Consider the following 23,550-nt stretch of genomic DNA (forward strand, 5'->3'; position numbering starts at 1 on the left):
TTATCTAGCCAAACTGGAGGCAAAGCTCTCTCCAACCAAGACTGAACTTGACAGTCATGAGGAGAAGGTAAGCATTTGCACCACACCACACTCATCACATAGTCTCACTAAATCTACACCATCAAAATCCACACATAGTAACACAAAAACATTCACGGAGGCTCTCAATAATAATCTGTGTAAGCAACAGACACCTCCAAAGCAGAAACGCAAGCAACCTCCATCCCTCAACACAATCCAAATGACACATAGCCCACAGACTCAGTGTGCCACTCAACCACAGTCAATAAGGAAAAACAATGTACCCAACACACTAGTCACAGGTGCCTCTATAGTCAGGCACACTGATGTCTCACTCACCAGGCTAAACAAGGAGAAGGTTACTGTCAGCTGCCTGTCGGGTGCCATGATCCACCACATAACACATGCACTCAGGTCACTCCACAACAAGTACAAATATGACTCTGTCATTGTCCACGTTGGTGTGAATGACCTGAGACGTACCTCCCTGGACTACATGAAAAGAGACATGGAAGAGCTCTCCGATCTTGTAGCCCAGGCAGGTATGACCCTAGCCCTGAGTAGCATTCTGCCATTGTCCAGAATGATACCACAGTACATGGACAAAATGATTGACTTCAACAATTGGCTAAGCTTCTGGTGTCATCCTAAGGGGATCCAGTATCTGTCTGCTTGAGATGACATGTCGACAGACCACGATGTTTTGCCACAGATGGCCTGCACCTGTCACCCCTCAGATTCCAGATACTGGCTAAGGCTCTTGCTGCCCCTATAGTGCATTTTTTAGGCAGGGTTCAAATAACAAATTCACCACCATAACAGGAACAGGCAAGCAAAAACTGAAGGTAATGCTACTCAATGCTAGAAGTCTAAATCTCAAAATGCACTCACTCGAACATCGATATCTGTGCAGTGACTGAGACTTGGTTCAAGGCTCCAGAGAGCACCCCTGCACTGTCAGACTATAACTCATACCACACTTTTTGGCCATGTAACCTGGACCGAAACACAAAAGGCGGAGGTGTGTCCATATTCATTAAGGATATCCACACCTCCAGGCTAGTTGCTCAGCATAATGCATCCGAGGTTATCCAAGTGCAACTAACTCTGGGCAAAACTGCAATCCCAGTTGTAGCTTGCTACAGATCCCTCACCATGCCCCAGGATTCTTACTCCTCTTTTCTTGATGTACTGAAAAATATTAGGATTCCACCAAACACCCTAATAATGGGCGACTTCAACTACCCCACCATTAACTAGGAAAACTACTCGTGTACCAACTCCTTAGCTCAACGCTTTCTGGAATAAATAAACTCCAATGCTCTAGATCAACTTATCCACACCCCCACCAGAGGCAACACTATCCTAGACCTAGTCATTACCAACATGAGTGACCCGTGTTCCACAATTGAAGTCAACTCCTCATTGGTCCGATCCGACCATAAGCTAATCACCTTTGATATCCACATCCCGCCCCCCCCCCCATTAAAGAAACCACAGTAAAAAATTTCTCCAAAGCCAACTTCATGCTTCTTAAGACAGAAGTGGTGAACTTCATGACACCCATGCAGATGGACAATACAGTTACAACTGCTGAATCCTACACAAATGCACTCTATAAGCACTTACACGAGTGCATGGATCGTGCTATCCCAAACAGAACCAAGACACTATCCTCCAAAAAAAGGAAGCCAATCTGGTGGTCCCCTGCCATAAACAAACTGTACAACAGAAGGAAGAAACTGTTGCAAAAGAGAGTAAAATCCCATGAGTGGAGGAGCTCCCTGGTCAGCCTCAGTAAAGCTAGCTACGAAAACAAAATCGTCACTAATTCCAAGGACAACCACAAATCATTCTATAGCTATGTCAAGACTCTCGATGGCAACACCCAGATCTGCTCTAAGTTACAGCACAAAGGCACGAAAATTACAGAACCAACTGATATTGCCAACATCCTGGCAGATAGGTTCAGTGCTATCTTTACCCCCCTCTCACCCCCTAAAGGGCCCATATCTATACAGGAAGAATGCAGAGTCCCTGTAATCACAACTACGCAGGTAAAAGCTGCACTCTCTAAAGCCAAAAACACAGCATCCATGGGACCAGACAACATCCCAGACTGCGTTTTACACGAACTTCAGAATGAACTGGCTCCCCACTTAAGCACCATGTTCAATAATAGCCTCGCATCAGGCTTTGTGCTCACTGAATGGTGCACAGCAACTGTTATCCCACTCCACAAAGGGGGAGCCACCACTGATCCCGGGACCTATCGACCTATTAGCCTGATGAGCCTCGTCTGCAAGGCCATGGAACGTATCATCATGGAACTCATAAACAAAGACATTGGTAACCTTCAAACTCTGGATCCCACCCAGTTCAGGTTTGTGAAAGGCAGATCATGCCTCCTGAACCTGATCAACTTCTTTGGGGCAGTCACCAAAGCCGTAGATGAGGGTAAGGTGGTTCACACAGCCTATCTTGACCTTGCCAAGGCTTTCAACACCATCCCCCATTCTGGAATTATAGCTAAACTCACTAAACTAGATATAAATCCCTACATCACAAGATGGGTTGCCAACTGGCTCACTGACAGAACCCACACTGTAAAAGTTGCAGACTCCAAATCTGACCTCAAAGCAGTGACAAGTGGAGTACCACAGGGTTCCTTCCTGGGACCTCTCCTGTTTGGTATCTACTTCTCTGAAGTACAGGCTAACACAGAAGGCCTCTGGCTAATGAAGTTCACAGATGACTGCAAACTAGGAGCCATAGTCAAGTCCCCAAATGATGTGGACATCCTACAGAAGGGCCTCACTGAGACAGATGCCTGGTGTCAGAGCCATGGCCTCAAGCTCAATGCCAAAAAGTGCAGTGTCATCCCCTTTGGTAAAAACTCTGTACCCATGAACTACCATATAGGCAGCAATCTACTTAACACTGAATGCATGATAAGAGACCTTGGGACGCAGGTGGACAGTAGTATCTCCTTTGATTAGTCACATTGCCACAGTAGTCAGGAAGTCCTTCTAAGTGGTACACCTCATCATAAAAGGGTTCTCATCCAGGAAAAAAGAGGTCATTGTTCCCCTCTACTCGACACTCATTAGACCCATTATAGAGTACAACGCCCCTTTTGGAATGTACCTCACAAGACATCTGCAGCAGCTGGAAAGGCCACAGAAGTACCTCACAAAGAGAATTACTGGCCTCAAACAAATGCCCTACACTGACCACCTCAAAAAACTCCAGCTTTACTCCGTAGCATATCGCCTACTCCGAGGTGAGCCCTGCCTAACATATAAAGCCATGTCAAACCCAGAGCTGTTGGACATGCTGCACCTAAAAAAATCCCAATCCCTCTGAGCTACATGCTCTAGGGACCTAAACCTTGTCACCACAATAAACAGGACATGCTGGAGGGATAGATTCCTGTCCCAGAGACTTCCCATACTCTGGAACAGGCAACCCATCTATGTCAAGCAAAGTTCTTCATTAGCATTCTTCAAGAAAAATCTTGATGAGTGGATGGGAAATAGGAAATACTCCCCGGGGATCACTCCTGCGTCTCTGCCCGACAAAGGCACAGGAAAATAACTTTCTTGGGTGGCGTAAGCCAGGGAACCTTGCTGGCTAGGCTTACGTAGGCCCTTGGGCCGATAGCCTAGTACCTACCTATGAACCTATGAACCTATGAACCTATGATTATGGTATAGAAGACCTAGTTTTTGACTGGACTTTTTGATACAGTTTAAGATATGTAGGTCGAATTTTAATTGGCTGTCTACAGTAACACCAAGCATTTTGGTGTTTGAGTCGGTGGTTATAATTGTATTATCTGAGGATGAGATGATGAAGTTGTCTTTAGTGGAACTGAGGTTTTTTTGGAAGGAAAAGGAGAAGCTTGGTCTTTTTGGGGTTGAGAAGCAGATTGTTTTCAGTTAGCCATTGTTCTACTAGGTGCAGAGATTGTTGAGTGACAGTGTGGAGATTTTGTATATTGTCGGAGGTATTAATAATTGTGCAATTGTCTGCATACTTTATTAAGGTAGAGTGGGGGCAGGAGACATGGAGATTATTTGTAAATATATTAAAAAGTAGGGGGCCAAGGATAGAACCCTGGGGAACCTCGGTCTTAACAAGATGGAAAAGGGCGAAGGATGTTTGCCATCTGACGGACTGATATCTGTTTGAGAGGCAGCTGTTAAACCAGGAGGTAGTGGAGGTAGAGAGTTGTTGGTTAGAAAGTTTGTTTAGAAGGATGGAATGGGAAACAGTATCAAATGCTTTGGATAGGTCAAGGAATAGAGCTGATATGAGTTTATTATTATCTCTGGCTTGGGCAGTGCTGTGTGTGAAAGATAGGAGGGCAGTGGTAGTACTGTGTGAGGGACAGAAACCATGCTGTGTGGGTATAATTAGGTTTGCCTGTAAGAGGTGGTGTAGTATTTGTCTATCTATCATTTTTCCAGTATCCATGTCCAGTATCAGTATATATGTATACAGAGAGAGAGTGAGTGAGAGAGAGAGGCAGAGTCACTGAAGACTGTAGTAGATAGGTACTATTTTCAGCTGTTCATAGTTTTATAGGTGCATACCAGGCTAGTGACCACTAGGATCCTTGTAAGCCTGGCTATGCAACCCAAATGTGACCCATAAACTTGATTTCTATAGGTGGTGATTTACTGACTGCATCTGTGCATCAGAGGCATAGGAGCCTGACCAGGGGTGAATTTCGGTTTACCCATCCATTGGTCCAATTTCCACTTAAAAAGGGGTAGTAAGAACTCTGCTTCACGTGGTTGGGGAGCCCATTCCAGAGAATGTGAATTCTCTGAGAAACATATCTGTTTGTCCAACATGTCCTGTTTATGTCACAAGCAAAATTTAGGTATTTTAATCTGGAAATTCTGATGCTGTTTGTTTTGTGGATGTACAAAAGGTTAATCAAAACAAGGTCCAGGGATGCCGTGTATGCTAGGCAAAGATCACCTCTCAGAAGACTGCATGATACTGATAAACAGACAGGGCTTTGAGGTGATCAGTGTAGGAGATTGCGTTTACTCCCTGTATTCTTTTTGTAAGGAACCTTTGTGGACATTCCAGTTGCTGCATGTGTCTTGTCAGGTATGTACAGAAGGGGGCATTATACACTGTGATGAGTCTGACGATGGCCAAGTACAGTGGTATGATGAACTCTCCAGGCCTAAATGCCATGCCCTTGCTTATAAGTTGAGCAACATAGAAGGATTTTTCTACTACATTGGATGCCTACTGATTGAAGGCAAAGTTACTACTATCTACATGAGTTCCCAAATCCCTGACTAATGAATTAGTTTTAAGGGTGTTTTGTTAATGATGTATTTACCTGGGGTAGTAGACTTCTTAAAATGTACCATAATGCATTTCTTAGTATTGAGTTTCAAGCCGTCACTTTGGCACCAAGCATTTGTCTGTATTACACCTTCCTTAAGGGTGTTCTCATCTTGTTGGGATTCAGTGACTGCTCTCAGGAACTTCATCAGCCAAAGGCCTGTGACATTGGCTTTGACATCTGTGAAGGAGATGCCAAAGAGGAGTGGGCCCAGCACAGAGCCCTGGGGGACTGCACTGTTGATCGGCCTCTTTGTGGAGGAGGGCTCACTGATTCTAACCTCCTGGTTCCTATAAGTTAGCCAGCTAGCTATCCGGTGTATTATAAAGGGGCTTATACCTAGTTCCATTAGCATGTTGATAATGCTTGAGTGGGGTATTGTATCAAATGTTTTAGCCAGATCTAGTTAGACAGTAGGCATCGTTTTCCCCTCATCCATTGCCTTAGTGACCTTTTCAAAGAAGTCCGTCAGATTCAGTAAGCATTATCTTCCTTTGACAAAGTCAAACTGAGATGGAGCCAGTGTCTGTAGGTCTCTTATGTCTTGCTGATAATTTCCATGATAATTCTTTCCATGGCTTTGCAAATAAGATTAGTCAGACTAATGGGTCTGTAGTTTCCACGATCTGTTGAAGGTCCTCGTTTATGAAGGCGGTGGCAGTTGCAGTCCTCCATTCATGTGACACAAAGCCTGTTTTAAGACTATAGTTAAATAATGACTCCAGGGATCAATGTTTACTAATACGCTTTCAAAGTCCGACTTTGTATTTTTCAGTTAGAATTTAGTTTAATATTTTGGGATTGAAATTCTCTACTAAATATTATGGAATTGCAATCATTAACTCAAAAATAGAGTGAGAAGGAAGCTGTAGTGATCAGAGTTGTACTTCAAGAAGCTACATTAATAACAATCAGGATCTAGCACTTACACTTCCTGGTATGACCTATCAATGGCTTGTTTTCACTTGTTACTGTCTGGCCCAATCACCATGCAGTATCTGATATGTTGCTCCCCTGCAGAGCTATAGAAATTCTTTCTTCAATTTATCTATTTGTTCTTTGCCACCATTTATAAGCAATACTGAAACTGAGCATCAGAGCATGTCCATCAGACATGCTCCACCTAAAGAAATCCAAGTCACTGCGAGCCACGCGCTCTAGTGAGCTAAATATCGCCACAACAATAAATAGAACATGCTGGAGGGATAGAGTCCTTTCACAGAGACTCCTCATGCTTTGGAACAAAATTCCAAATTACCTCAGGCACTGACCCTCACTAACACTCTTCAAGAGAAACCTGGACGTGTGGATGGGTAACAAAAAATACACCCCTGGTTTCACTTCATTGGCTCTTCTTGACAGAGGATCAATTAATTAATCAGTGGGGCAGTGAAAGCCGACACACTCTGGCTATGCTTATAAATGCCCTTGGGCAGATAGTCTAGTACCTACCTATGAACCTATGAGCTTGTTAAAACATCTAAATTGTTAGGCATTACAACTGATGATAAACTCTCCTTTGAGAATCACATACTCAGCTCAATCAAAAAGACCCACTTTAAGCACGGGAATCTCTATCGGCATAAACTCTTCTTAGCTATGTCTACCAAAACAAAACTAGCAAATAGTTTACTTCTCCCTTCCCTCCTCTATGGTAGTCACTAGCCTACACACATCACTCATGACTAAATTACAATCTTGCCACTAGAAAATTTGCCACCAATATGCCAACTCGCACACATCAATGCCTAGCCATTAAAACTTTAAATTGGCTCAAATCCCCCCATTACCTATATTACACCCAACTCACTCTTACTCACAAACTGCTATATAACCCAAATTACTGCCCTTTTCTTCAAGATATGTTACATACATATACTCCAACCCAAAATCTAAGGTATTCTAATAAATTATCCTAATCATAACTAAACCCAACAAGAGAGCTGGGCAATGCCTTTATTCCCATAAATAGCCAAACTGTGGAATGCTCTGCCACCCTCTATTACTCAACTAGATGCTACAAAAACTTTTAAATCAGCATTAAAACAACACTACCTTAACAGTCATACATGTACCTGTAATCACTTGCATACCTAAAAATATACCTCATCCAACACAGTCACATAAATTTATTCATAAACTTAAATACCTTTCTACACTGCATGATTTGTAGAAGTATATTAGACAGAATTGACTGAAGCCATGTTTATTGTTTCTTGTTATAAACTGCATTTTACTTTTATGTTCTAATCTGCTGTTTGTGTAAAGATTCTTCTGTAAACTGTTTAATTTTTTTTAACTTTGTTTACTGTGTAACTGTATCTTTTGGAGCTTTTCTCCCCGGGCCTCCACTGAAAATGGATCTTTGATGCAGTGGACTTTCCCAGTCAACAAATATCATTAAATAAATAAATAATAAATTATGAGGCTCCAGTCCAATTATATTACTGTAGACACAGGATTACTTAAAGTGAAGGGTTAGAAGGTAGGTGCATGTTTGTAAACTCTGCAGTCACCTCACAAGTAAAGTCACTCATAGCCATATTTCTAGTCAAACATGAAGTTACAGTTCTCATTTTCAATAGTATCCCACCTACGTGACAGGTAGCCCCAAAAATATTACTTTGTATGGCCACATTTTAGTCTCCAAATATTTACAGAGGATATACAATTCTTGCCAGGCTGACACCACCATTATGAGATGGGTAAATGGGATATATAGATCATGCAGGTCTCCCAAAATCTTTGTTTTAGAATTACCATTACCTTACATGGTCTTCTACTTCTATCTGTTACTATAGCTTGAGCAGATAGAGAGAGAGAGAGAGAGAGAGAGAGAGAGTAGAACTGATTTTTTTCATACAGTACCCTCTTTTTTACTGCTTGGGATATAGGCTGGTGCCACCATTAATTACCCCTTGTAAAACCCATGAATAACAAAATGTGCATTGAGTACTCTGACTGCAAAATGAGACCATGCACATGCCCTTGTTTAGGACAGGATCACAGAAAAGCAGTCTACAGTATGTGGAGGTGGTTTTATCTGTGACATAAATCCTTTGGAAAGTATTCTGTTTGACAAGACTGCATCAATATTATTGATAATTTGAGAGTCTGCATTCAGTCTAATTTAAGGATTTGGCACACAAACACTGATCTAAGTAGACAATAACTTCTTAAACCGAGATTAGGATTTGGAGAAATGTCATACAGGCATGACATACTGTTATTGATTTGCAATAAATCTGCCAGTTGCAAAGGATTTTCTTGCATATGGATAAGAACCACCGAGGCAACTCGGAGCCTGGAGAAAAGCAGCTATGTAGTCAAAATTATCGATATCAAAATCAGTAGAGATAACAGTTTTGCAGATATATATATATGGATCTAGGACATTTCACCGAATGCACATTTCACCGAAAGTTAAATTAGTGTGCACTTTTCACCAAAAGCTCAATTCATTGAAAGCACAATTCATCGAAACACATTTCACCGAAAATGGTATATGGCCTTGTCCCTACTGTAGTGCGACCCTGGAGTTAGTATATATAGTAGCGGGGTGTGGGGGTCACACAGTCCAGATAATTTTAAGAAGACAAAAGATAATAACCATGGCCCTTAAACATGATGTCTCACAGGACCATTTTTCCACAAGGTTCCTTCAGTGATAAGCCTGGTCTTTCATTACAGATGTGGCTTCCATCTTTACACAGAACTGTAGTACTTAGAGGATTTTCACCAACAGTGGATGAAATAAATGTATCCTGTTTTTCATTCTAACTTAACATTATTATGTTAAAAACATGTAACATGAATTATAAGCAGCAGTGTCTAACAGCATTGTCTATATTTTATGCAATTGTTATGTTATGGAAAACAGCTTTAGAAACAAAACAAGGACAATTACCTCTCATAATATAAGAAGCACAAGAAAAACATTACAGCTGTTAACTTCTGTATATAGTTTGATAATATTTCTTCCTGCATTTTATCCTGGGGAATAATTAATATTTTATACTACCTATTGAATGAGATAGTAGACCTACTCAAGATTTTACAGTAGTATATTTATTATACACCCCTTCTTAACAGGTATAGCCACTAGGTTTCTCAGTCATTGTTCCTGTGAGAGAGTTTGTCTGGAAACAGGGAGGAAAGAGCAGGTTCTTCTATGCAGTGCTATTTCCTATCATCAATCTTGGCTGTTTCCAAATGTTTGCAATTATTTTCAGAGTTTTTTTAACAAAATGGATTTTCTGGCAATAGATAAGTGTGAGCTCAACTCTCCACTATATTGATAACTTAACTGGAATATGTTAACTTTGTCATAGTAGAGTAATAGAATTCTAAAGCAATATATGACCATACCTGTCAATCTCATAGCAAAAGAAATCTGGGCAAAACCTACAATAAAGGGGGGGGGGGGCAAAGGTCCAAAAATAGGGACAGATTTTAAAAATGCATCTTATAAACTTAGTTTTCAATCAACATGATTTGAGTTAGCATGCATTTTCTGAAGGATATAAAGTCTGAAACTCAAATGTATGCTATTATTTACTGATTTTAACCTCCAGTGATCTGCCAGAAAACCACCAATTTTACAAAGAACTGACCAAACATATGGGGGAAAAATCTGGACATTCTGTGAAAATCTGGACAGTTGAAAGGTCTGTATGTGACTGAATTGTAAGGACTGATGGGAATACTGTCTCAGGAAAGAAGTCTCTTTAGATGTGTGAAGCTCTGGTTAGATTTAAGCAATCGGTTCCTTTCAAAGGCCATCTTTTGGAACATATGAAGTTATAATTTTTTTACCAGACTGTTCTTTTAACATTATTCTAACACTGTTAGTGTGCATGTTATGTTTTTAAATATAAGTGGGAACACTTCCATTATTAGCCTGAAGATAGAACTCCTGTCTGTTTGTTTGTATATGTGTTTATTTTTAATTCATTTGTTAATTGGCTCAGCCCACTGGGCACAAATGGCCCTTTTTAGGGATGACACAGGAACATACTCTAGTTAAGTTACTTGCTCAGAGTTGCATGGTAGGCAAATGGAAGTAGAAGGAATTGGACCTTGCACCATAGCCTACAGAAAATGAATTAACAGCTTAGAGCCTTAAACCTTGGTGCTGTCTCATTTATTGAAGTTTAAACTAAGATTTTTTTTCCTGTGCTTTTTATGAACTGAGATTTGTGCCTTAATAAAGCAAAGTTGTCTTTTGTTTTCTGCTGTCTCCCTGGATTGTCATGGAGAACGTAATTGATTTTGTAAAGTCTGAGCAATCAAATAAAAGTTAAAAAGGCACTCATTGGTATTAAAATCTTTCCAGTGAGTCTTTTGTTTAAAACATAGCTCTCCTGTCCCTGATTTTGCACAATGTCCCTGATTTTTTTTGCCTCCTGTTTCTGTACTGTTTCACATACAAATTTTGTTTTTCTGGTAAATATTCAGGATTAGTCAGTCAAAAATGTAAAGAGTTTCTTATTGTTCCAAAAATGCATGTTACTGTGAAACTGTTGTTGTATTAACTTTTTATATGAATTTGAGTAATGTTTAAAATTTGTACCTGTTTTTTGGTTTGTGTCCCCTTTTATTTTTGGCTTTACCCATGATTCAGCATTTATTGGCTTTGTTCATAATTCAAAATTTATTAAGAGCTATGCTTCAGGGTCACAGGGAAATATTACATGTGTTAGGTCTGCATTGATTTTCCATATTTGAGTGATTACAGCATTCTTTCATTATGGGTGTGGCTTTTTTCAGTCTCTCATGTTCAACTAATAATTATACAATGACCCTCATTAATATTCTAAAAAGTGCATGTTGATTGGCCAGCGTGCCCATTGTAAATCCCACAATATACCAACAGAAAAAGGTCTACAGCAGAGACTGTGATTTTTTTTTATTTTTCTTTAACTCATGAGTGAAACATTTTGAAAAGATTTTTGACAGTTTATCAAAAGAAGGTATGTTTTCATGAGTTGCCTGATTCCTCTCCTAAGTTTTCTCGGCCCCTTCCTATTTCTCATTTGCAAATGAGTTTTTAAGAGAGGAAGTGTTTTTTAAAAATTTGATTAATTTTCCAAGGGATGAATTAAAAGGATGTTTTAATGTCTCTGAGTTTAGTCACTGGTTCAGATCTTGTCAGGATTTAGGCTGAACTGCAGGAAAAAATGTAAGAATTTTTTATTTGATTACACATATGCATATGATAAGAAGGCTAAACTGTATGACTTGTTTGGGGAAAGATTGCATTGTTTTGGGTGTGTGAGTGTTGGAGCCTTGAATCTTTAACAAATGTACTGACTTACAAAATGATATTATTCACTACATTTCCAAAGTGGCTACTGATACATATGCAAAGGGTGATGAAAATAATATTTCTTTTTGTACTGCAGTGTTAGTGGTGCCACAGGTGCAGAAGGCTTTGGGTTCTATTCTCACACTAGGTAAATCAATTGCTGATAATGCTGCAGCACAGCATTGGGGTTGGGTTGTTACACTCCTGAGAATGACGCCCTTTGGATGAGTTGTTAAACCAAGGCCACACCTGCTTGAGCGAGAGGAATCTCAGGTGGATGTAAAAGATCCCACAGCATAATTCCCCAATGCCCTTGCCAAATTTCTCCTAGTAGTATAAATACCACCGCAGGTCTCCCCTGAAAAGAGACTAATAACCTAATGAGACTAACTTGATCAACAAGAAGATAAGTAAATAAATTAACAAAATAAAAACATTTTCTAAATCATAATATAATACAACTGATTTGTCTTTGAGCTCTTTATTTTTATTTGTCATGTAGCTATTATTTTAAAAGTGCTGCTACTTGTGTGATGTTAAATGTTAGCACTCCCTCAAAGTTCGGCTTTATCCTGAGAAAGTATTAAGGTCAGGAACTTGTCTGTGCCAGCTAGAATTAATTTTGGCTCAGAGGGCTAATGGTTTGAGTCACTGATTTTTGTTCACGGATCCTACTAATTCAGGGAGGTAGGGAAGAAAAGTGTTCTCTTTATAAGAAATCTTTCACATGTTTGTCTATAGTGACTATCTTCTTAAGCTAGCCTTTATGGAAGGGGTGGGCAGATTTTTTTGAAAAACAGATCAGACAAAGACAATGCTCCCAAATTACTTTATTACCTCCTTCTGTTTCTTCATATGAGGTACTTCCCTTCTATCTCTGCACAGCCTGCTCTACCCCTTGTCCAAAATGTCTGCAGTGGGGAGCAAGTTAGCAACATTCTTGAGAAATTGGAGAGACATTTCCACAGGTTTGTGGTTTAGAGGAGTTATGGAAATGTGTGAGTATGATAACTTGGTTATGAAAAGCAAAATTGCAAAATATTCTGAAGATGCCTAGGCTTCTTTTCCCAGAACAGGACCATTGCTGAAAAAATATGCCTAAAAAAGGGTGTTTGAAAACAGTCTTCTGCCTGTACAAGGCAACATTGTTCTTATTTTTTTTTTTACCCAATAAAGGGTATCAGTTAAGACTATTTTTTCACTCTCTATGTCAAAGAGATTCTACAGGTAAGGACTTTCTGAAGAGTAAGCTTCCAGACCCTGTTGGCCCATCTGTCTTGCTAGGCTTCAATGGTCACCCTTGACTCGAAAACTTTCAACTGGCATGTAGTAATCTCTAAGCTCCAACAGAAATCTCTCAGAGTCTATTGAGATTGCAGCATTTCCAGTATGTGGTGGTCTTTTTTGTCAGGCAAAAGGTTTAAGAGAGTTTTCTCCAAGTGACAAGAGCCAGTGATAGGAGCTCTTAGGCTGAATATAAATCTCAAGAGTTGTAGCAAGGACTGTTGGTGCCCTAGACAATATTCCATCAGCCTCCCTCCCCAGCAGTTGATGTTGAAGACAAAAAAAATGTAATAAATGGCTGTAAAAGCTCCTTGCTACAGTTCACTGACTGGCTGTTGTTTATGCTGGAAAAATGAAAAAAATATATTCACACTAAGCAAAGAGCAATTATGTATCTATATAGCAGCTCCTTGCTAAACTTTATGAAAAACCTTTGTTACAGAGTGGCAAATTCTGTGAAAAATGTTAAGGCATTTCATTAAGCAGGACTATGCAATCATTATAATACCATCCTCACTATGTGTAGTGCAGCTGACAGGATATTAACAACATTATTCTGTGTTACATCGCGTTGTCGCCTCACAGTAAGACACTGTCCGGTTCGATTCTCAGTTAGAGCGTCTTCTGCGTGGAGACATGCATGAATGGTCATACCTTCGTTGGAGGTTGTGCATCAGGGCTGGCAACTCGGTATGTAAAAATCAACTGCCAAACATTAGCGGACCGGAGTTCCGCTGTGGTGACCCCCTAACCGGGAAAAGCCGAAAGTCACAACAACATTCTGCGTTACATCATCTATCTGTAGGAGCCAGTGTTGCATAATATTATTGGTTCTAAGTATAAAAAAGTTGTGATTGGTGAGGACTACAAGATGTGGCACAGGCAACAGTTAGAGAAGAGCCTGAGAGAGAAAGAAGTTCTCTGTTGAGATCTGGTAGACATGCTAAAGATTAACTTATCAGTTACATAGAATATCATATTTCATATAGATTTGTACTTGTCACACAGATTGTAAATCCTTTGGGTCTTTCCTCAGCTAGACAATCGTTTCAAGAAATTATTCTGATTTATTGTTTCAACAGATGAATAAAAGTAACAAATACTGAAATTGTAAGTATAAAAATTATTACATTCCTTTGAATATGAAATACCAAAATACCCACCATTAAAGTAGCTTAGGGGGTGTTATTTTAAACATAATTGTTTTTACATTCAACATCTTCAGTTAATGAAATGTGAGCTGATGATGTCCTTGTTTGCCTTAGGTTCATAGGTTCATACTAGGCTATCTGCCCTAGGGCATTTATAAGCCTAGCCAGAGTGTGTTTGGCTTTCGCCACCCATTTTAAATAAAGAATAAATATGTGCCATTGGCTAATTCCATAACAACCCAACAATGTTAGAATACCAACAACTCAGAAAGTGACAGAAAACGTAGGCACTTGATAAGAGTGAGGTAGAGGTTTGATAAGACATGGAGGTAATGGGGTCTAGTTGAAAAGAGGCTTATACTGGAGGGCTATTAGAAGCTTCTCAAAAGAGGGCAGCAGTTCTCATCAGGGAGGATGATACTGTAAAACTGAATAGCGCAGTCTTTTCTGTACTGGGGATTCGCAGTGAACTCTCTAATCTTTTTGTAAGGGGAAAAGCTGTGCTTGCAAGAAAATATGATAATTGGTTTCTTATTTTTTTCGAGATAAGGTTGTCTTGGTGTATCATGGCTCCATATGTTACTGATGCTGTTTTTCAAGAGGATATCGTCTCTGTTGGATAGTTCAGCTTTTCCATTGCCACAGTTTTCTGGATTTATGACAAGGAGCCAGTGGAGGAGACTCCACCTAATGAATTCTGTATTCTGATCCTACTCACCTCATCTTTGGTTGTATACTCTTTTGAAAGTCTTTGTTAAATGGATTACACAGTCACTGGGCAAAGATATATTTTGGCCCATGAAAGGAGGTGATCTTGATTGTCTGAGCCAGTACAGTCCAGTTTTCTAACTTTGTTTCTTTGGCAGTGTCACAGTTAATGTTGTGGTTAAATCAGTTCTTATTGATGGCATTTATAACACTTCCCAGGCTGCTACTACCAGAACTAGGTACAGAACGGTGACCACTATGATGCTGGTGATGGATTATCTCTGCTCTGGTTCATATAATCACTGACTTCAAGGTTTTATTTGATCTAAAGAAATCTTTGTTATTTATAGAGATGAAAGCACTTAATGTTGTTATCAAAAAGTTTGGTTGCCTGTAAAATAATTTATGTTTATTGTTCTTATAGTTTAACCAGTGCCTTCAGTTTAGTATTTTTTATAAAATCTAATTATATTATTTTCTTTGAGATGTGGCATCCTCTTATTTCATTATAATAAGAAGTGTTGGAGAACAAACAGATTATTTTAATATTTTGGGCTTATGGGTATGCGCTGTAGTTGTCCTGTGTGGTTCAATGGTTTCTTTTCAGAAAAATATGATTCACTGAATTTATCTTTCTACGAGTTGCCTTCTAGTAACTTTTAATAGTTATATAAAGTAGGTTTATATCTGTTGCAGTTTGTTTAGAAGGAATTCTTTCTTTTTTATTTTGCTTTTAAGTGTGTATGGCATCTTGGTTGTTTTTTAAAAATCCTTTTTTAAATAAATCAGTTGCTGATTGCATGAAATGGAACAGGTCAAGGATCCAGCCCTCATCTATTTCCATGCATTTGTTGCCAGTCTGGAAATATAAATGGTATCAGTTACTTGTTAAAAAGAAGACACTTATAGCTACCTTTGCAAGTACATTGATAATGGTAACTCATAATTTGTTTTGCCTAGGTGGTATTTATTGGAATGATGTCAAGCTCTTCTCTGTGGGGAAACATGTCAGACCAGTATGGAAGAAAAACAGTAAGTTGTCTTGCTTTAATGTTTTTCTTATTGCTGCTGCTATCATTTCTAGCTTTGAACTGAAGATTTATGAATTCTTCATTCCTTTTTTAAATTGTATTTGTTCTTTCAGTTATCTTTCTTAATGTCATTACTTTTCTTCTTCCATTTTCCTTCCCTTGCCACTTCATGTCATTTTATTTCCTTGCCTGGATCTGCATCAGAATTGAGACCTACAGTATTGAGATCATACAGTTTAGTATAACTAAAACATTGTCACAGTTGTATTGTTTTTTAGGAACTGCATAAACATTGCAAGGTAGTATTAAGAAGTTTCACTCACTGACAATTCAAGTGATTATTTTATTTTGGTTAAGCATCGTAAAGTAAACAAAGTGCCTTGAATCTGAAAAAAATGTTGAAAAATCATTCATGGACTTTTTGACATGTTTATAGGATCAGAGACCCTCAGAAACACTTTGCAGAATAAGTGCATGGATTTTGGAATTTATCTGCCTGTAAATTGTTGGGTGGTTCGGCCATTAATATAGTCAGCATAAATTTGTTATTCATGCATTCAGTGAGACATTTGAATTGAACATTTTGGCTTTTGACTGTAGTCATTCAGTCGGATTCTTTAACGTTGGGCTGAAGATTCACATAGGTGATAGCTGGCAATAGCGGATGCCAAGAAAACAGGCTAATGAGGGTGGATTGTATGTCCATTTAGGGCTTGTTCCCTAGGAATGGTTGGGAGAGTGTTTAGTGCAAGAGGGACTCCCCTTACAGAGACCAAAGGTTATGTTTATGCAAATTCAGGCATCTTCAGATAAAGGTGGTTCATAACCAACTACTTTTGTCTGAGAAGGATAACAGAAAGGAGGAACACTCTTCTCTAGACGTCTTCTGGGTTTCAGACTTGTATTCTGGATTGCTGTCATTCTGCCAACTATATCAACTTGCCAGTAGCACTTTAGTGACAGCAGCAACACAGACATATGTGCTGAGAGGGAGACATCTGAAGTGGGGAACATTGATAGCACTGCACAGCTGAAAAGGGTTCATGTCTGTGGACCTGCTGAAAACCAAAATCAGAGACTCATTGCTTTTTCAGTGAAGTTCTATTTCTTGGTGCCACAGACCTAAATGTAATATTCTTTATCATCTTCTGGAATGCCTGCATCTATGGACCTGTTACTTTTGTATAATAGCTGTCTTATGCATTGAGAAACTGAAGGAAGACACACGCCTGACATTCCCCTTTGTTCTCTTAAATTCTAAGAATAAAAAACCTTAAGGTTTTACCTTACTGCTTCGCTGATATAGTTTACTTCATTTTTTCTTCACATCTCTACAGCTTCCATCCAGTCGCTGTCCCTCTTCACATGAAATCTGTAGACTTGATTATAACCACTACATCACTTTATTCAGCCTCATTTAAGGCCTTTTTTATATAATTTTTGCATTCTGCTTCTTGCTTTGAGTCGTTTACTTTGCTGAAACTTTATTTTAGTAATTTAATTATCGAGAACTGTCTTTTGGTGCTTGCTGTCCCAAGATGCATGCCTGTACTCATGATACCACTGAATGTTGACTACAATGTGTGTTGTACTCTTGGTAAATGTTTAAGTATGTCTTAGGTCTCATAATCTTTTTTTTCTCCCAGGATCTGCCTTACATTTATATTGCATGTATCAAGGGGAAAAAAGTAGTTTATCCTGACTGAAAATCCAGAGTTACACATGATTGCATTAAAGGAAACCTTTGGGGTTGGCAGCTAGTCATATTGTATTACTGACAACCTGGTCTGCAAGGCCATGGAACGTATCATCGTGGAACTCATAAACAAAGACATTGGTAATCTCCAAACTCTGGATCCCACCCAGTTCGGGCTTGTGAAAGGCAGATCATGCCTCCTGAACCTGATCGACTTCTTTGAGGCAGTCACCAAAGCCATAGATCAGGGTAAAATGGTTCACACAGCTTATCTAGATCACGTCAAGGCTTTTGACACCATCCCCCACTCTGGAATTATAGATAAGCTCACTAAACTAGGTATAAATCCCTATGTCACAAGATGGGTTGCCAACTGGCTCACAGACAGAACCCACACTGTGAAAGTAGCGGATTCCAAATGCAACATCAGATCAGTGACAAGTGAAGTACCACAGGGTTCAGTCCTGGGTCCTCTCCTGTTTGGTATCTACTACTCTGAAGTGCAGGCCAACACAGAAGGTCTTTGGCTAACAAATTTTGCAGATGACTGCAAACTAGGAGCCATAATCGAAACTCCTAATGATGTGGACAAACTACAAAAGGGCCTCAATGAGACAGATACCTGGTGTCAAAGCCATGGCCTGAAGCTCAATGCCAAAAAGTGTATTGTCATCCCCTTTGGTAAAAACTCTGTACCCATGAACTACCACATAGCTTGTAGTCTACTTAATGCCGAAAATGTGATTAGAGACCTTGGGACACAGGTGGACAGTAGTCTCTCCTTTGATAATCACATTGCCACAGTGGTCAGGAAATCCTTCTACGTGGCTCATCTCATCACAAAAGGATTCTCATCCAGAAAAAAAGAGGTCATTGTTCCCCTCTACTCATCACTCATTAGACCCATTATAGAGTACAATGCCCCTTTTGGTATGTACCTCACAAGACATCTACAACAACTGGAAAGACCACAGAAATACCTCACAAAGAGGATTACTGGCCTCAAACATATGCCCTATGCAGACCGTCTCAAAAAATGACAGCTTTACTCCATCGCATATCGCCTACTCAGGGGCAATCTCTGCCTAACATACAAAGCTATGTCAAACCCAGAGCTGTTGGACATGCTCCACTTAAAGAAATCCCAATCCCTCCGAGCTACATGCTCTAGGGACCTTAACCTTGTCACCACAATAAACAGAACATGCTGGAGGGATAGATTCCTGTCCCAGAGACTTCCCATACTCTGGAACAGACTACCTATCTATGTCAAACAGAGCTCCTCATTAGCACTCTTCAAGAAAAATCTTGATGATTGGATGGGAAATGGGAAATTCACCCCGGGGATCACTTCTGTGGCTCTGCTCGACAGGGGCACAGGAAAATAATTTTCTTGGGTGGTGAAAGCCAGGGTACATTTTTTGGCTAGGCTTGTATGGGCCCTAGGGCCGACAGCCTAGTACCTACCTATGAACCTATGAGATAAACTTTCATACTACTGATGTTTGCTATCTGTTTATAAGGCGTTTTTCCTACTTGCACATATGATGCGGTACCTATTTTGTTTGCATGGCGCTGTTATCGGACACATTACTGAAATCAAAATGAGCCACGTTTGCTCTTTCCCATTTTTCTAGACAGAGAATGCAAGTAAGCTAATTTTACACAACAAACTTTTCACTGTTCTTGTTGTTTTTTGTTTTGAATGCAGTTTTCCCATTGTTAAATTATCCATGCTGACCTGCTGCTTTGTTAAATGTGAGCTATACTGACCTTGAAAACCTTTCTCAACCATGACCTGAATCTTAAGAGAGTAATTAAGAAGTGCAGCTCGTGTGTTCTGCAGCAATGCTACTGTAATACTTAATTAGCTGTAAAATATGGTGTCAACATGACTATGGTCATATGAAATGGAGGAAACCAGATAAGCTGACATTTCTCTGCATGTGGTGTTCTTCAAAAAATGTTTATTTATTGTGAAGAGCTTTGCACTCTGACCTCCATGTGGGGGAACCATCACTATGACCCCTGTCACCACTATTAACTTTTATAAATCTTGAGATTGCTGCAGGTTGGGGGGGGTGTATAACTTTGGAGCTGCAGCTGCTTGCAGTCTGCCAGGACAGAATGAGAGCCATACAGATGATCTTCTCCCAGTGGTACAACTTGATAAAAGATAATTAAGTTGGATTTTTAGAGCCATTTCAGCTGTTTGATTCATCACAGTTTCACTTAACTGTGCTGTATTTCATAATGTGCATTTGTAATGTGGGAATTCTCAGTAAGATCCAAAAAGGCTGGTTTCCAAGGTTATAAGTCTGCATAGAGTTTGGCAACTATTTTTTTGTCTTGAGTTCATCAATAGCTGGTTATCACAGTACAAAAATAGATGAATTAAAGGAATTATTTAAGGTGGAACTATTACTTTGTGTATTTTTACGTTTAAGAAACTTTTAATGTTTAAATTATTGATCTCTGAGATAGTGTTCTATAACTTTATATAAGGCTAATGAGACTAATGGGTCTCTATCAGGGTCTGTCTTTGGGCTGCCCTTGTGTAACAGCATCACAACAGCTGTTTCCAGGCTCATGGAATGTAACCAGTGAAGAGGCTTAGATTAAACAGGTTAAGTCATAGTTCAGATAGGCTATACTTAGTACTGATAATCAGCAATCTGATATATATTTTCATGGCCTATGGGTGAGGTTTTCTTAGCTTTTGACAGGGCTGACAGGGTTTTTGCCATAGTAATTATAGGATGTGGCTGGGACTGTGGCATTTGTAACTGTGGGTGGAATACAATTTGCATTGAATTTGGAAACTTGGCTATTGGCCATTTTCTTTTGATTAGAGTATTATCATAGGATCATAGGAAGTTACTAGGCTAATGGCCCGAGGACCCTTACAAGCCTAGGCAAATTTACCCTTGTTACAATGATCAGTACCTATTGTCCTTATCCAAGAGGGACACAGGTGGAACTCCCAGGGTGAATTTATGGTTACCCATTCAGTTGTCCAGATTGTGTTTGAAGAGGGCAAATGAGATGCTCTGTTTGATGTGAAGTGGGAGTCTATTCCAAAGGTGTGGTAACCTCTGAGAGACAAATTTATCCCTCCAGCAGATTCTGCTGATGTCACATACCAGGTTCAGCTCTTTAGAGCATGTAACCCATGTGCCATTTGACTTGTGGATATGCAGCATTTCCAATAAAGCAGGGTCAGAGATGGTCTTATATGCAAGGCAGAGATCGCCTCTGAGTAGTCTGTATGGAACAAAATAAAGTGACAGTGATTTCAGCTGATACACATAGGATAGCTGCTGAAGACCTTGAATTTTCCTTGTGAGGAACCTTTATGGTCTCTCCAATTGCTGCAGGTGCTTTGAAAGGTACATACCAAAAGGGACGTTGTACTCAATTATAGGCCTAATGAGTGAGTACAGGGAGTTGATAACTTCTCCTTTTCTTGAGGCAATGCCCTTACTTATGAGATGAGCCATATAGAATGCCCTTCCTACCATTGTGGAACATGGCAATCAAAGACAAGGTTGCTGTCAACCTGAGTGCCCAGATCTCTCAACACTGAGTGTATTTAGAGTACTGCCATTGATGTGGTAATTTGCCGGAACATTGCACTTACTGAAAGAGATGATAATACATTTTTTGCATTGAGTTTGAGGCAATGACTTTAGCACCAGTCATTTACTTGCATAAGACCTTCTTGAAGGATGTTGACATAGTTTGGAGATTCTATGACGGTACCCAGATTGCAGTCATCAGCAAACTTTGTCAGCCATAGTCCCTTGATTTTAGCTTGTACTTCAGAGAAATAGATTCCAAACAGTAGAGGTCTCTGGACCAATCCCTGTGGAAGCCACTGGTTACGGGTCTGCTGTTGGAGGTGGAGTCCCCCTAGTTTGACTGTATGGGTTCTATCAGTGAGCAGGTTCGCAACCCACCTTATGATATAAGGGTTGATATCTAGCTGAGAGAGTTTGTCAGTGATGCCTGAGTGAGGGATAGTGTCAAATGTCTTGGGTCAGTTTGGGTAGGCTGTTTGTACAGACCTCCCCTCATCTAGGGCCCTGGTGACTGTCTCGAAGAAGTCCACCAGGTTTAACGGGCATGATCTCCTCTTGATAAATCCAAACTGGGTAGGATCTAGTGTTTGGAGATTACCTATGTCTTTGTTGATAAGGTCCATGATGATTCTCTCCATGGCCTTGCAGATAAGGCTTGTCAAGCTAGTCAAGCTAATAGGTCTGTAGTTTCCAGGATCAGTAGAAGCACCACCTTTGTGCAAGGGGATAACAGTGGCTGTTTTCCATTCAGCTGGGATGATGCCAGTGCTTAGACTGTTATTTAAGAGAGTACCCAATGGTGATGCTAATTCTTGTTTGAGCCCATGTAGGACGCACCCTGGGATGTTATCAAGTTCCATTGATGCTTTGTTTTTGGCCTTAGAGAGTGTGTTTACAACCTGCTTTGTAGAGATACAAGGTAGGAGAGAGGTGGTAGGGATGTCATGAGGTACGTGTGGTGTGGACATGGGAGTTTTTGGTGTCATTCTAAGGGGATCCAGTATCTGTCAGCTTGGGATGACATGATTGACAGACCTCGATGCTTTGCCAGAGATGGTCTTCATCTGTCACCCCTGAGATTTTGGCTACTGGCTAAGGCTCTTGCTACCCCCATAGTGCCTTTTTTAGGCACTGTCACAAGAACAAAACTCCCAACATAAAAATACCATCCAAAAGCAACCTCAAGGTCATGCTGCTAAATGCTAGGAGTCTTAACATTAAACTGCACTCACTGGAAGCCGTCTTGTCCCTGGAGAACGCAGATATTTGTGCAGTCACGGAGACCTGGTTCAAGGCTGTGGAGAGCACCCCAGTCAAACCAGATTACACCTCCTTTCATACGTTCAGACCACAAACAGAAGTCAAGAAATCTAAAGGAGGCGGTGTATCAATAGTCATCAAAGATAAATACACCTCCAGATTAGTTAAACAGTATGATGTCCTAGAGATACTTCAGGTGCAATTAACTGTTGGTAGGACACATATTCAAGTCACTGCCAGCTACAGAACCCCCTCCATGAATCAGGACACTCATTCTGCCTGTTTGGATCAACTTGAGTGTATCAAGATACATCTGAACACCATGGTTTTGGGCGATTTTAACTACTCTAGTATTGACTGGGTGAATTACCCATGCTCAAACTCATCTGCTCAAAGGTTTCTCAACTGTGTCAACTCCAATACCCTGGGCCAGCTGGTTGACAACCCCACTAGGGGCTCCAGCGTCCTGGACCTGGTACTTACAAATATGGGAGACCAATGTAGCACCCCCACTGTGAGTTCATCCCTGGTGAGATCTGACCACAAATCAGTCTCATTTGAAGTAACTATCATAGATGACTCCCCCCCCTACACCAATGCCCTATACAAGCATCTGTATAACTGCATTGACTTGGCAGTATCTTTTAGGACCAAAACAAGCTCTTCAAGGAAGGGCAAACCTGCCTGGTGGGCAACCGCTATTAACAAGCTTTACAATAAAAGGGAGAAACTGTTGTCTAAGAGTAAGAAGTAGCAGACTTTAAACTGGAGACATTCCCTCCTAGCTTAAATAAGCAAATAAGATTTCTTGTCCTCCAAGGCAAACTTCAAATCCAAGTTGGCTTCCTCAACAAAGGGCAACCATAAGATGTTCTTTAGTTATAGCCGTAACCTAAAACGTAAGGCCCAGATTTGCAAAGAATTGGCAATTAATGGTAACACATATACTGAGCCGTGGACATAGGTATCTAACCTGTTATGGACTAGTTTTGAAAATTGCTGGGTGTTCTTATTCTTGACAGAATTAAAGAAACATTTATAACACATATACAGAGCCAGTGGACATAGCTAGCTAACCTGTTATGAACTAGTTTCGAAAATTGCTGGGTGTTCTTATTCTTGACAAAATTAAAGAAA

At 40.1% G+C, this 23,550-nt stretch overlaps 1 protein-coding gene across 1 annotated transcript in view; it reads left to right on the plus strand.

The window, feature by feature from the left end:
- The window catches only part of LOC122799383 (SV2 related protein), a 416,834-nt gene that overhangs the window by 203,335 nt on the left and 189,949 nt on the right, over nt 1–23,550 (plus strand). The window contains exon 5 of the mRNA XM_044068393.1: nt 15,806–15,877. Within this exon, the coding sequence (XP_043924328.1) occupies nt 15,806–15,877 (72 nt within the window). The remainder of the gene's footprint in view (nt 1–15,805; nt 15,878–23,550) is intronic.

This window comes from Protopterus annectens, chromosome 4.part0 (genome assembly GCF_019279795.1).
Source record: "Protopterus annectens isolate FY-2018-M chromosome 4.part0, PAN1.0, whole genome shotgun sequence".
Lineage (NCBI taxonomy): Eukaryota > Metazoa > Chordata > Ceratodontiformes > Protopteridae > Protopterus > Protopterus annectens.